The 15633-nt window shown below is 36.0% G+C and overlaps 1 protein-coding gene across 1 annotated transcript; it reads right to left on the reverse strand.

The window, feature by feature from the left end:
* Positions 1–11127: 11127 nt before the first annotated feature.
* On the reverse strand, positions 11128–13866 carry LOC146913064 (uncharacterized). Its single transcript, XM_085720862.1, has one exon. The coding sequence runs from the start codon at positions 13864–13866 to the stop codon at positions 11128–11130; it is 2739 nt and encodes a 912-aa protein (XP_085576988.1).
* Between the last annotated feature and the right edge of the window lie 1767 nt (positions 13867–15633).

Consider the following 15633-nt stretch of genomic DNA (forward strand, 5'->3'; position numbering starts at 1 on the left):
ACATTAATTATTATTTTGTATGACATTGCTATATATATATATATATATATATATATATATATATATATATATAGGGCATATCAAGTGAGAGGAGTAGTTATAATGAGAGGATGGGAGGAATTAATATGGACCATTGGATCAAAATCAACGCTTCAGATTTAATTACTCTTTAAAAAGGGTCCTGCACTACAACCTCTACCTTTCATCTTCTCAGTACCGTGTTTCTAGCTATATATATATATATATAGGGCATATCAAGTGAGAGGAGTAGTTATAATGAGAGGATGAGAGGAATTAATATGGACCATTGGATCAAAATCAACGCTTCAGATTTAATTACTCTTTAAAAAGGGTCCTGCACTACAACCTCTACCTTTCATCTTCTCAGTACCGTGTTTCTACCTCTATTTCCTCATGAAACGTTTCTCTCTTCCATCTTGCTCCCTGCATCTTTTTCCATGAAAAACAAGCATTGATTCAACCACAATTCGCCGACCTCTACCGTACAACCAATCACTTTGTCATCCTTTTTCTGCATCTTTTCTTGTTTGAATCTGAGCTATTCGATTCTTTCTATTGATCTCTGTTCTGGTTTTCTTTGTGTTTTTCTTGAAATTAATTAATCAAATTAAATTAGATGACCATAGATGCACACCTGAACACGATAAACAAAAAAACAGTCACGACTCTCAAGTTCTGTTAATTTTAATCCAATTTGGAGTTGAACAAACAAGGGTCTCCAACATGGAAGAATTAGGAGCAAGCACAATCACGTTTGCAAGATTTGTGACAGTGAAATAATTTTGGTGCATCATCAAATTGTCTATTGAATCTAAACAAATTAGAGTCACCCAAAACCCTTTTTCAAGATTTAATTTTACAGCATCCTGAAATGCCATATATATATATATATATGTGTGTGTGTGTGTGTGTGTGTGTGTGTGTATATATGTGTGTGTGTGTGTGTGTATATATATATATATATATATATATATATATATATATATATATATATATATATATATTTGCGTGAACTATTAAGGCTTGCTACTAATATGCCTAAGGTCAATATAATTATTAGATTAAGTTTGAAATTGAAATTTTTGTTGTTATCAGACATGGTTATTCTTGAGTTTCTATCCATCTATAAATTTTACAATTGTGTTTCGTTAGTTTAATCTGTATCTAATTAATGTTTTATCTCTATATTAAGTACGTTGCACAAATTGAAAGGAAAAAAAATTTGATGAACAAACTCTGTTTGAAATTTATAACACAAACTAGGCTTTTAAACAGGCTAATAGGACAGGCCAGACTTTTAAAAAGGCCAAGCCAGGCTTAAAATAAAGTCTTTGACAGGTAAAAGGCCAAGGCTTAGGCCTTAGTTTTTTCAACTAGACCTAGCCTATTTAAGCAAAGCTCGGCTCGGCCCGGCTCATTCCCACCCTATGGCCAACCAAACCTAGCTCCTAGAATTATCTCCTCTACACCGTCAAGCTCTTGAATATTCTATAATAATAGAACAAAGTTCAAATTGCCACTAATAGAACCAAACCTAATGTTTTTATTAAAAGAAACTGTAACAACTCCACAAAACTTACATATTATCTTCGATTTCAGTGGAGTAGTTGCAACTCTGTTGTGTTCCTTCTTTGTTGTCGTTTAGATATTTCATTATTAAAAAAAAAGTTGGCACAAAGCGACAAATTAGTTAATCATATAACTTGTATATATATATATACACACTGACTAAGATTATAAGCTAACTAACAAGTGATCTTAACTAACTATATATTCAAAATAATTTCCCAAAAATAACTGATTTTATTATCTATTTAATTTAAAATTTAATCATAATATCATAGTACCCAGCAGGGGCGTCCCTGAGGGGGTGCAAACAGCTCAAACGAGCTGGGCCTCCCTCAAGGATGGGCCTCAATTTTTTTATACCCAGTAGTAATAGTATCTCCAATAAAAAATAGTATTGCTTTTTAGGCCCCCTTAATATCTCCATTCCAGCAACTTCCATTCCAATCATAGATGGCTGGAAAAGGACTTCTAGGCAACGGAACCTCTCAGCCCCAATTATGATAACTTGTCCATTAGGAAGTTCATAGTTTTTCTACTCTAGAAGCATTAGTTTTGCCACATTATCTACTCTAGATAATTATCACCAAATTGATCTCTTAATAATCTTACATGTCTAACCTCACCAAATATACAATACGAAGAATTGATTGATGAATTTGCTTCAGTAAATACACGTAGGAAGTCTCGTTTTGGTGCGAATGAAGACTCTTTTTGAAGGTATTCGCCTAAACTTGTTTTATATTATCTATTGCTCTTTTAAAAAAAATACGTTTTGATTTTATCACCGGCCTCTTTTCATTCCCTGAGCCGAGCCTCCGAATTCTCAGGGACGGCCCTGGTACCCAGCGCAGATTTAGAGAGTGTGTTTTTCTCAAAGAAGGGGAGTGTAATTTAGTATTTACTCTTACTCTTATTATTATTATGCGATCTAAATTTATATAGTATCCAAGACAAAATATAATTATTATCAAATATAACAACGCGTATTCTGTTCTTTTTTTAAAATTAGTTTATATAAATTCGATGTGTTCAAGTACGTGCATGTACGACTATTTTTTACCCTGTTTAATTCCTAACACACTAGGTAAATCTCTACACTTGCTGAACTCAACTCTCTTCAACAACATATCACCACCTTTAAATTTTTGTAAACTATATCATTCCTTAATTCCACTCGACGTTGTCTTCAAAATTGCCTGGGTTATGAACTAAATGATAAAGACAATTATCAAATTGTTGGTGAAGGTACTACTAGTTATACTATTTAGTAGTTTATGTAAAACTCTTTTTCATGTAAAATTCTAAATATTGTATCATTTCTGTGACCGGAAGCAATGTGGTTAACATGATGACTATTTTTTTTTATTTTAACGGTAAAATTTTATTAATAACCAATATCTGCACAAGAAAAACAAAGACCGACAAGACAGAAACAACCATAGTGAAACCTACAAACCATGGATAATACCTAATGGTTGTGTTAAGTTGGCAAGGTCATTGATCCTTCAATTTGGTTGTATGTCGTCTCATGACTAGTTTGTTTCCAAAAGCAACCCAAACAATGATGTAACTAGATAGAATCGAAATATTTCATTTTTTATTCTTATTTTGCTTTCTCCTTGCAGGCTTCAACTTAATTAAAGCTTACGATTTGAGGCAAGTTGATTAAAGCTTGCAATGTTGAGGCTTCTTCAAGTTATTGATGACTTTTGAATGTAAAACTTAACAATTATTGAAATTTTGATATTTTGTAGGCACCTTCAAGTTATTAGAACTTCAAACTTTTGGATGTATTTTTATTTTTAAAAGACGAAAATAAAATATATTAACTGAATCAAAGAAGTCATTCTAGTACAAGGTGTAGCAGAAAAGACTTTGGAGAGTTATAATATACATTATAGAGTCAAAAATATTATGAAACTGAAGAAATGTGAAAATGAATCTTATTACTTGAGAATGAAGTAAGTACAAGCATATATATACATGTAGAAATTGTACTACACTTAAGCTAAATGTACTACACTTAAGCTAATTGTACTATAGCCAGTAACTTGTACTACAAGGAATCTCAGCTTTCACTATTATTTTATTCCTTTTGCTCATGGTGTAATAGCCCCCCACAAGTTGGAGGTTGGTATATATTGACCATCCCCAACTTGGACAATAAACTGCTGAAAGGTTGAGGAAGTAGAGATTTTGTAAAGAAATCTGCTACTTGTTCTTTTGAAGAAACTGGCAAGAGTTTCAGTATGCCTGCTTGCACCTTTTCCCTGACAATATGGCAGTCTATCTCTAAATGCTTGGTTCTTTCATGAAATACAGGGTTGGCTGCTATATGTAGAGCACTCAAGTTGTCACAGTAAATCACAGGAGTCTTTTTACATTGAACTTGAAGATCTTTCATCAAATACAATAACCATTGCATCTCACAGGCTGCTGAAGCTAGTGCTCTATATTCAGCTTCTGAAGAAGATCTTGACACTGTAAGCTGCTTCTTGGTTCTCCAAGAAATCAATGATTTTCCTATGAAAAAGCATTGTCCTGAAATAGATCTCCTGGTGTCTCTGCAACCTGCCCAGTCAGCATCAGAAAATCCTTGAATATGCAACTCTGAATCTCTGGGGAAGAATATGCCAGAACCTGGACAACCTTTGAGGTATTTGAGAACCCTCATACCAGCATTGTAATGAATTTGAGAAGGATTGGAGAGAAATTGGCTCAACTGCTGTGTGATGTATGTTATGGCTGGCCTTGTTGTATTTAGATACAACAATCTTCCTACAAGCCTTCTGTATGAAGGTATATCATGATAAGGAGAGCTAGAATCATGGTGTAATTTGATGGTGGGATCAGATGGTGTAGAGACTGGTTTGGCACCCAAAAGACCAGTATCATCTAGCAAATCAAGACAATATTTTCTCTGGCATAGAGAAATGCCTTTTGCAGAATGAGCAACTTCAAGGCCCAAAAAATATTTAAGTTGACCTAAATCCTTGATTTTGAACTGATCATGGAGTATAGCTTTGATAGCTGTGAATTCAGTGAGAGAGTTGCCAGCAAGAATCACATCATCAACATATACTAAAATAACAGTGAAATCAATATCTGTTTGCTTGGTGAATAAGGAATGGTCAGAAGCAGCTTGAACATAGTGAAGTTGCAGAAGGATAGAGGTCAGTTTCTCATACCATTTCCTGCTGGCCTGCTTGAGTCCATACAAGGATTTGTGGAGTTTGCAAACTTGATTGGGATGAGAATGAGGCACACCTGGAGGAATGATCATATAGACATCTTCTTGAAGGTCACCATGCAGAAAAGCATTGTTGACATCAAGTTGATGAAGATGCCAATTGTTGACTGAAGCTAAAGCAATGACAACTCTGACAGTGGTCATTTTAGCAACTGGTGAATAGGTGTCAAAGTAATCAAGCCCTTCAACTTGAGTGTAACCCTTAGCCACCAATCTAGCCTTATACCTTTCCACAGAACCATCAGCATGATGCTTGATTTTGTATATCCATCTGCAACCAATAGGTTTGACCTGAGCAGGAAGGTCAACAATCTCCCAATTACCAGTTTTCTCAAGTGCAGATAGTTCATCTTGCATAGCCTGCCTCCAACATTCATGTTGACTGGCCTCAGCATAGGTTTTGGGCTCAATGTGATGTAAAATGGACAAAGCAAAGGCAGAGTGTGAGTGAGACAAATTATTGTGATGCAAGTAATTTGAAATAGGATAAGTATTAAAAGAAGAAACAGAAGCATTGCAAACAAAGTCTTTAAGGTAGGTGGGGGCATGTTTGTCTCTAGAGGAAACCCTAAGAGGAGCAGGTGATAGTGAAGGGATGACAGAAGAGGGTGAAGGTGAAGGGATGACAGGAGTAGGTAAAGAAGTGTCATCATCAAGAAACTGTGAACTGTCAGCAGGAGAAGAATGTTCAGGTGAAGGAAAATAGGTCCAAGATGATGTGGGAGAAGGTTGGGATGGAATGTATGGTAAAATATGTTCATGGAAAGTAACATGTCTAGAGATAAAGATGATATGATTATGGAGATCAAGTAAAACAAAACCTTTGTAGCCAGACTTGTAACCCAAGAAAAGTGATTTTCTGGCTCTAGGATGAAGTTTAGATCTTTGAGCTTGTAAAGTAGAAGCAAAACAAAGGGAACCAAACACTTTGAAAAGAGTAGAGTCAGGAATGGAATGATAAAGTAACTGATATGGTGATTGGTTTTTGAGGAGAGAAGTGGTGACTCTATTAATGAGGAAAACAACATGTAAAACTGCATATGACCAATAGGTTTTAGGTAGTTTAGATTGAAAAAGCAATGCTCTTCCCACATTGAGAATATGTTGATGTTTTCTCTCTACTCTCCCATTTTGTTGGGGTGTTTCAACACATGATTTTTGATGCAATATCCCTTTTGAAGCATAAAAGGTAGGAAGGTTAAATTCTGGTCCATTATTAGATCTAACAATTTTAGGAATGGTATGAAACTGGTTTTCAATCATGGTTATAAAAGTTTGCACATGGTTTGATACTTCTGCTTTGGATTTAAGCAGGATGATCCAGACATATCTACTGTGATCATCAACAATAGTAAGAAAATATTTGTGATTATGAATAGATGGAGTAGATAGAGGACCCCAAATATCCATATGTAACAGATCAAAGTTAGCAGAAGCATAAGATGAACTAGAAGAAAAGAGCAATTTCTTGTGTTTTGCATAATAGCAAACATCACAAGTAGATTTATTATCAATGTTAATATCAGGATACAATGAGTGCATATGGGACAATCTCTTATGAGAGAGATGACCTAATTTGAAATGCCACAAGGCAGATAAAGGAATAGAAGAACTAGAGTAATGCATACAAGAAACTTTATTGATGGGTTTATTACAATGAGGAAGCTTAGATTGAAAAACATTAGAAGGAAAGCAAGTATCAGTAAACTTCAGTCTGTAAAGACCATCATGAAGTTCACCCAAACCAATCATCCTCTTGGAGCTCAAGTCCTGTATAAAACAATGTTTAGATTGAAAATGGACAAAACAAGATAATGAATCACAAAGTTTAAAAATGGAAATGAGGTTAATATTGAATTGAGGTGAATATAGAACATGAGAAAGATAAAGTTGTGGAGAAAAATGGACAGTACCAGCTTGTTTAACAATAACAGATTGGCCATTTGGGAGATTAACATATGTGGGAGATATAGGATAAATTGTGCTAAAATATTGCAATGATGAACAAATGTGCTCATTAGCACCAGAATCAAGTAACCAAATAGGAGTTTGAGCATTTAAAGAGTTTGAAGAAATGGTATTTATACCTGCAGAAGAGGATTGTTGAGAAATGACATGATTGGAACTGGCTGGGGAAGGAGCTGGAGGAGTCAAACTTGAATGTTGAAGCAGAGATACAAGATGAAGGTACTGCTCTTGAGTGATACTGGCACTTGTACTGGGAGCAGATGAAGAAGCCTCAGCAACAACATTTACAGGCTTATCTTCAGAAGCTTCATGAGAAGAAGCATTAACAAAGGACTTGGACTTCATAAATGGAGGAAAGCCATGCTTTTGGTAACATGTTTCCACTGTATGATTGGTGCGGTTGCAAAAGGTGCAATATCTAGAACCTTTACCACCATAATTGTTCTTACCACATCCATAACCTCTGTTAGAATCAGTAGCATTCACAAGGATATTGGAATCTTCCAAAGGAACTGGTGCAGAAACTTGCACATTGTTGCTCTCTTCCTGTACAACGAGTGAATACACCTTATTTATGGAAGGAAGAGGATCCATCAACAGCACTTGAGTTTTTACAACAGAAAACTGCTCATTTAAGCCAGTGAGGAATTGTATAACTTGATCCTCTAAACGGTAATAACGTGTAGAGCGCATAGCTTCACATCTGCAAGTATGAACACAGGTGCATGCTGGCATAGGTTTATGGGAATTAAGCTCTTCCCAAAGCGTCTTCATCTCAGTGAAGTAATCAAGAACAGATTTTGAACCTTGCTTAAGGTTATTGATAGAAGATCTTAACATAGAAACACGAATACGATCAGCTTTTGAAAACCTTTCTTTCAGTTCTTCCCAAACGTCAATAGCACGCACATGAAAAACAATCGTTTGTGCAATTTGAGGGGAAACTGAATTGAGAATCCATGAATGTATGAGATAATTGCATCGTTCCCACGCTACTCTGTTCAAATCATCATCATCAGGAACAGGAGTGGATCCATCAATGAATGCAAGCTTGTTCTTGGCGCCAAGTGCTCGTTGCATGGATCTGCTCCATGAAAGATAATTGGAACCGGTGAGAAGTGGTGTAACAACCACAGTATTTGGACCTTCACTGGGATGAACGTAGAAGATAGAAGTAGAATCAACTTGATTTTGTTGACGAACCATGATTGAATGAAGGAAAATTGCAGAAAACAAAGATTGCTCGAAACTATGAATTCACAACGAATTCAACCAAGAAAACTATGAATTCACAACGAATTCAACAAAGAAACAACGAATTCACAACGAAATCAACAAAGAAACGGTGAATTCACAACGAATTCAACAAGAAAGAAGAAGAAATTTGCGCGAAAACTCAAGGAAAACGCGCGAAAAATGCAGCGGAGTTAGTTACTGAGCGTAACAAACTCTCTCTTCAAAGAGAGCTCTTGATACCATATTATGAAACTGAAGAAATGTGAAAATGAATCTTATTACTTGAGAATGAAGTAAGTACAAGCATATTGAAGTGGATAAAATAGTCACAAGGAAGGGGGGTTTGAATTGTGACCCTTTAAAAATTATCCTGCAACTTAAAAAATGATTCTCAAGTGGAAACTTGGAATAGTTAAGTTAATAGCAGACTTCAGAACGTTCTGATGTCTGAGTGCAAAAACAGTTTAAAGAAAGTAAATGTGTTTGTGTGTGTTTGTGTTTGCAGTAAGTAAAGAGTATAGGGAAGAGAGAATCAACACACAGAAGTTTATAGTGGTTCACCCAATGTGGGTTAGTCCACTCCTCACAATCTTGTGAGAGTTTCCACTATGATGCTTGAGATAACCTCTCAAATCCTGCACCTTACAATTTTGTTCGCCTGAACAATTACATCAACTGTATTCTCTGAGCCTCAGCAGGCTTGCACCTTTTTGCTAAGTTACCCACTTAGATTTTTGCACCTTTTGCTCAAACTAACACTTTAGTACCCCTAAAGCTAGATGAGACTTTCTTTTCTTCTTGCTAAGTTACCCACTTAGACTTTTACACCTTCAGCTCAAACTAACACTTTAGTACCCCTAAAGCTAGATGAGAGTTTACAAGATGTTTGGAGTTTGAATGTTTGAGAAACAAACAGAGGAGGGAGAAGAAGAAGTTATCTTTACAAGAGATAACAAAGAGAATTGATTTACACTACAAAGAAGGTATAAAGACCCTTCAGTGATGATCAATTCAGAGAAGAAAGGAGGGAGAACTTATCTGTAACAAGATAAGGAAGAATTGGTTTACACTACAAAGAAGGTAGAAGGAGCCTTCAGTGATGACCAATTCGAATGCTAAAGCTTCAAACATATTTGAGATGTTTTCTTGTATGCTTTGCATTGGTGCAAGTTTTGCTGAGCCTTAGATCTGTATTTATAGAGTCTTTGGGCTCAAATAGCCGTTGTAGGGTGTCCAATGGTGTTATGCCACGTGTCCTGGGCCCCACAAGCTTTTACTTGAAAATCTGGGTGAACATTCTGACCATCAGAATGTTGTTGCGTTCCCAGGATGAACATCAGAATGTTGCTGTGTTCTTCATCAGAATGTTGGAAATTCATGATGTTCTTCATCTGGGTTCATCATGGATGAATGTTGGATGAATTTATGGGCTTGCCCAACACGTGATGTGAGATTTGTTTGAGTTTTATCCTCTAAAAGGTAGCTTCTCCATAAGCTTCAAAAGTTGCTGGAAAAGTAGGATAAAGTGAACCAAATCTGTCTTGGACTTTGTGCAGGAAAGAGAGGATAGTGGTCTGCAGCTTCAGGCCCATGCTTCTAGGAGATTTGCTTGATTTTGTTCAGAGTACAAGTTATCTCTGATGCAAGATCTCCTTTTGTTACCTTTTTCTTCTTTTTACCAACTACACTGTTCATGGCTGGAAGCATGTGCAGAAGTGAACATTCTGATCATCAGAATGTTTCATTTGTTCTTACTTTAGGATGATTTGTAAGACTACTTTTGATGTAATCAATCCTAATAGTAGAGACACGACTGAAGTGCAGTGAATGCAACATCTAGGATAATATTCTCATTGGAATAATCCTAGTACTTTAATGTTCATAGTCTTGGATGAACATTAAAGATCCTTTTTACATGATTCATTGTCCATGTCTTTATTTGTTGATAGATCCATGCATTTGAACTTTTCTGGACATTTATTTATGTCACTTGTGCCTTGCATGTTCTTGAGCTTCTGAGTTTGAGCTTCTGAACTTGAGCTTCTGAACTTCAGAGCTCTTATCAGAACGTTCTGATCAACTCACTGATCAACATTCTGAACAACCTTCTGAACTAACTTTCTGAACTTCAGAGTTAGTTCATGAATTCAAATGTACTTTGATTTCTTGTATCTTGGTATGATTTAAACTTTGTTTGTGTCTTGGTTAATCACTCAAGAACGCACAAATCCCAAGAACTATCAAAGTCCATTAATCCTTTAATCACCATAGATGCCTTCATTGCTTGATCCATGCAAATGTACTTTTCTGGACATATATCCATGTCACATGTGCCTTGCATAACCTGGATCAATGTTCTTGAGATTCTTGGCTTGTTAAGAACAACCTTCTGATCTCTGCTTGAACATTCTGATCTTCGAGCAACATTCTGATCTAACTTTCTGACCTCAGTGTTAGATCTTGAATTCAAATGTCCTTTGATTTCTTTATTCTTGGTATGATTTAAACCTTGTTCCTGTCTTAGTAAAACACTCAAGAGCACAAGTTAAATACCAAGGAATTAATCAAAGTCCATTAATTCTTTAATCATATTGGTTTATTATCTTTAAAATTAATTAGGGATTTTGCCTCAACAATCTCCCCCTTTTTGAAGATGATAAACCTATGATTTAGGATTAAGGATTTTGATTATATATATGAAGAATAACAGAGCTGGAAAATTTATTTTAATGCTCCCCCTCATTTTTATAATCCATTATGTAGAGTTTTTAAGAACTTTAAAAAGCTCCCCCTCAATTTCATAATATATTGCATAAAAATAAAAATATGCAAGATTGAACCAAAATCAATATTCATTCATTGATATAAACATGAAATACATTACATGATATTTATGGTTCAAAACAAAAAAGAAATTCATAGCAGGTGATCAAACAAAAGGTGAAGTTTCTAAACTCCAATAACTATTGATCACTAGACCTACTTAGGGCCTACAACTAAGAAAAACTTAAGACCTTAAATCCTAAAGCTTCTCCCCCTTTAGTCATCTGCAAAAAGGATAGGGAGGAATGACATAAAAAGATTCAGGGAGAAGAGTCCCCAGAATCAGAGGATGGTTCGTCATCAAAGATGGATTGGTCAGCAAAGGTTGGTCCAGGAATGGCCAAACCAGGAGCATGAACTTTGACAGTCCAATCAGCCAGTGCACACATAATTTTGTGAGACTTGGTAGAGACCCTGAGTGCCCTAGAGGCCAGCTTCTCAGCCCTTGAAGGCTTAGAGGGAGGAGCAGGTGGAGCAGCACCAGAAGCTTCAGCCTTCTCTTTGTTGGCAGTCACAAAGGTATTGAGGGATTCAAATAGAGCAGCCATGTTGGGAAGCTTGCTTGTGGAGTTGATTTTCATAGGTGGTGGTGGTGGAGTGTATGAGGGAATGATGTTTGGAGTGGGAAGATCAGAGACCAAAAAGTTGCTTGCACCAGCAACAGACCCCATAGTAGAAGAAGAGAGGTTAACATTCTGAGCTGTCTTAGCCATACGTTGAACTTCTTCAGATGGTAAAGATCCAGATGCCAAAGGCATTGGATCTGCTGACATAGCAGGCTCATTAGAAGCATTTTGATCAATGTGTTGATCAGTAAATAGTTGATTCAGCTCAGCACCTTGAGCATTCTGATCAACTGTTTGTGCTTCTTCAGCAGTTGGAGCAACTTCCACAAAGGGACAATTTTCTTCAGCTTGAATGGGTTCAGCAACTTGCACATTCTGAACTCCTGGTTCAGCAGCAGAAGCTTCAACCTTCTGATCTGCAGAGACTTCAACATTCTGAGCTTCAGGAATTACAACTTCCTGAGCCACAGTTGATTCCTGACCATCTTGAAATACTTCATTGTTGAAGTCAGTATTGACATCTTCAATGTTAAGGTCAAACCCAGTTGAGAACTCCATTTGTTCAACTTGAGCATCTCCCTCAATTGACATGTTTGAAGCTAAGATCTCAGCCACTTCCTGAGTATCTTCATCTACATTCTGAGTTTCCTTCTCAGTATTTTCTTCAACTCTTTGATCTAGTTCAACAGAGTTTCCATCAGCAGTTTGAGGTATACCTTTATGAGCCTCAGTAGCTTGCTTAACATTCTCAGCTTCCCTTTGAAGAGATGCATCATTATCCTTCTGAGCATCATCTTCAGTTAATGACTCTTCAAGCAAAGTTTTGAATTGAGAGCTTCCTTCTTCAACTATCTCCTTTGCAAGCTTGGAGACTTCAGAGAATATCTCCAACTCTAGTAGAGAGGGAGGTCTGGTTTCTTCATTCTTAAGAGATTCATCTCTGATTTCCTCTACCTTTCTCTTCTTTCTAGTTTTCTGAATATTCTTATTATAAGTCCTCTTAGCAGACCCAGAAGTTCCAGAAGTTGTGAAGGATGGCATATTTGAGGTGGTGATGCGAAGTTGACCTAAAGTCTTTGATGTGAACTTCATGAAGTCAAGCCTACGTTTTTCTCCCTCAAGAGGTACTTTTGCTTTCTGAAAGATGGGGGTTAGGTGCATTCCATAGGGTAACCCCGCAACTGTTTGTTTGTAGGCTAAAGAGGAATCAATCATATGTTGAATGATGATGAAGCAAAGGTTCAGCTTGGTTTTGTTCATGAGGTGGTAGATGATGCATAGGTCCATATCAGAGACAACATCAAAAGAGCCACACTTGGGTAGTAGGGTATGTCTAACCATGTTGTGAAGGATTTTTGGGACATCCTCTAGATTTGTGGAGTTAAAGGTGTGATTTTCTTTGGTGTATTTGACTATGAGTTGATTACGGTTAACTCTAACATCATTGTACCATGAACAAGAAAACAACTTATTACCTTCATTTGAGATTTTCAAGGCTTCAGAGAGAAATTCTTGAGTTACTGTGATCTGAGTACCCTTGACAGATGAGATGAGAAAGTTCTCATTTTCATTCTTCTTCTGCTTCACAGTCAAGTTGGTGTAGAACTCTCTAACCAGATCTTCATATGTATGCTCTTGAAGAGATACAAAGCTTGTCCATCCTTGTGGATCAGTGAACTCCTTCAGATTCCACCCTTTTGTTTTCAAGCTTTCAAAATCAAAGTATTTGGTTCTGCTCATTGGTCTGAGAGCAATCTTATCTGCTCTTTGGGCCTTCACAACAGCAGCAACTTTGGCAATGTTTTTTCCCTTGCCATGCTTCTTAGAAGAAATTTTCTCTTCTTCTTCTTGAGCCTTTTCTTCAGATTCTTCCTCATTACTCTCATCATCATCTTTTTGAGAAGATGAACTTTCTTTAGATGGAGAGGGAGTGGCAACCTTCTTACCCCTCTTTGAGTAGACTCTCATAGATTTCACTATTTCAGAGAGAGTTTGTTCAGAGTCCTCTTCCATTTTCTCTTCAGCTTCCATTTCAGGGACTTCCATTTCTTCTTCTGGATCATCTTCAATTTCTTCTTCAGAATCTTCTTCCTTTTCATCAACACCTGAATCTGTCTTCTTCTCTTCATCAGAGACTAGATTCACATGCGAGACCTTTGATTCCTTTGAAGAATTCTTCATCCTAGTTGACCGTCTAGTAGGAATGGGTCTAGGTTTGGTGATGGGTTTCTTAGTGGATTTTAATTTTGAAGATTTGGGTGGATCAAAAGCAGGATAGATCACATCTGGAAGAACAGTGTGAACAGGGGTTTCTTTCAGTGGTTGTTGATCAGAGGATTGACCAGCAGCGGTGTTTGGTGGTGGTGATTGAGAACGTTCCACTTGATTTGTTTCATCATCAGAGAACTTTGAAGTGGTTTTGGTTCTGGCCATGTTTCTTCGAAAAAATGAAGAACAGAGTGATTTGAAATTTTTGGAAATGAGAAGAAAGAAGTTTGGATTTGAAGTAGATGTGAAATAATCAGAGTTGTTACTGATTATATAGACCAAACGTGCAAAGTGAAAAGAAAGAAGGAAAGAAAAAGTAGCAGTTACATTGGGAAGGAGGAAAATTGGAACGGACAGGAGAGAGAAGAAAGTAGCCGTTTTGAAAAGTGAAAGGGGATTGGTCGATTTGATAGTTAAGGTTTTACATGGTGGTTAAACCTTAAATGTACCTTCTTATAACCAAGCATTAAATGCTTAAGATTATAGAAATATTTCTGGAGAAAATCAACACAAAATCTCACGCATGAGATTTCTGACCCAGATTTCAGGTTTTGAACATTCTGACCTTCATGAACATTCTGACTTGATGAATATTCTGAACTCAGGAACATTCTGAACTCTGGAACATTCTGATGAATGTCTAGATTGAGATAGATCTATCTGATTTGCATCAGATGACATCAAGGGGTTTAGTCTAAGGCCCTTAGTGATCTATAATCAATCTTTATTGGGATTTTTAATGATTAACAATTTTTCTTTAAAAAAATTGAATCTATCCTCAACAAGGGATTTTGTGAAAAAGTCAGCTAGTTGATTTTCAGTATCAACAAAGCTTAATGCAATATTCTTTTCCTGATCATGGTCTCTAATGAAATGATGCTTTATTTCAATATGTTTAGACCTAGAATGCTAAATAGGATTCTTAGAAAGATTAATTGCACTTGCATTATCACAAAAAAAATAGGAGTACTTGTGTACCTTAGTGAGTAATTTTCCAACTGATTTCTTACCCACAAAATTTGAGAGCAACAACTAGCTGCAGATACATACTCAGCTTCAGTTGTGGAGAATGCAATGGTATCAAGACCATTCAATTAATGCTTGTCCCAAGAATTGACAGAAGCCACTTGTACTCTTCTTCTCAACTTTGTCTTCAGCATAATTAGCATCACAATATTCTACAAGATCAAAACAAGAACCTTTTCTATACCAAAGGCCAAGATCAGTAGTACCTACTAGATTTTAAAAAATCCTTTTAACTGGAGTTAAATGAGATTCTTTTGCACATGTTTGAAATCCAGCACATATTGATGTTTGCACTTTTATCTTTGTCTTCAATTTTGGCAATTAAAGTAAGATAATTAAACAATTACTTTTATGCTCAAAGCAAGGCCAATATAAGTTTAAGAACAAAATATGCAAACCTTAGAGCAACATTTGAAGATTATAACAAGATCATACACAGCATCAACATGAAGATCAAGTATATAAAAAATCTTCTAATGAGAATTTCAAATATAAGATTCTTTTGGGATCATGTCTAAACCATAAAAACAAGTGAGTATCTTCTTGTTTCAGATTATTCTGAAGTTTGACAAATTTAGACATTTTTTATGTTTCAAATCAATGAACAATCATGATTTAACATTTATGATCAAACATAAATCTTCCTATCAATTATTTCTCAACAATGATGATTTAGTTTGCAACTCATGTTAAAAACTCAGATAGAAATGTATCAAAATCATTTATTTCAAATGTGAAAAGATAAGTATTCACAAATTAATGTAACACATTTAAAGCATAAGATATCATGTAATGATTTTAATCATCAATTATGACTTGTGCAGTTGTAAATGAGTATCATACAATCATGAAAGGAGTATGAACAAAGTGTGAAACAATTATTGCGTTTAAGTTTAAACATTTGAT

The sequence above is a fragment of the Medicago sativa genome, chromosome 6, assembly GCF_051527215.1.
Source record: "Medicago sativa cultivar Bolivia chromosome 6, Bolivia_mono, whole genome shotgun sequence".
Taxonomy (NCBI): domain Eukaryota; kingdom Viridiplantae; phylum Streptophyta; class Magnoliopsida; order Fabales; family Fabaceae; genus Medicago; species Medicago sativa.

Excerpts from the sequence above, each read along its gene's own strand:
- LOC146913064 (XM_085720862.1), bottom strand. The coding sequence starts at position 13,866 with ATGGCCAGAACCAAAACCACTTCAAAGTTCTCTGATGATGAAACAAAT.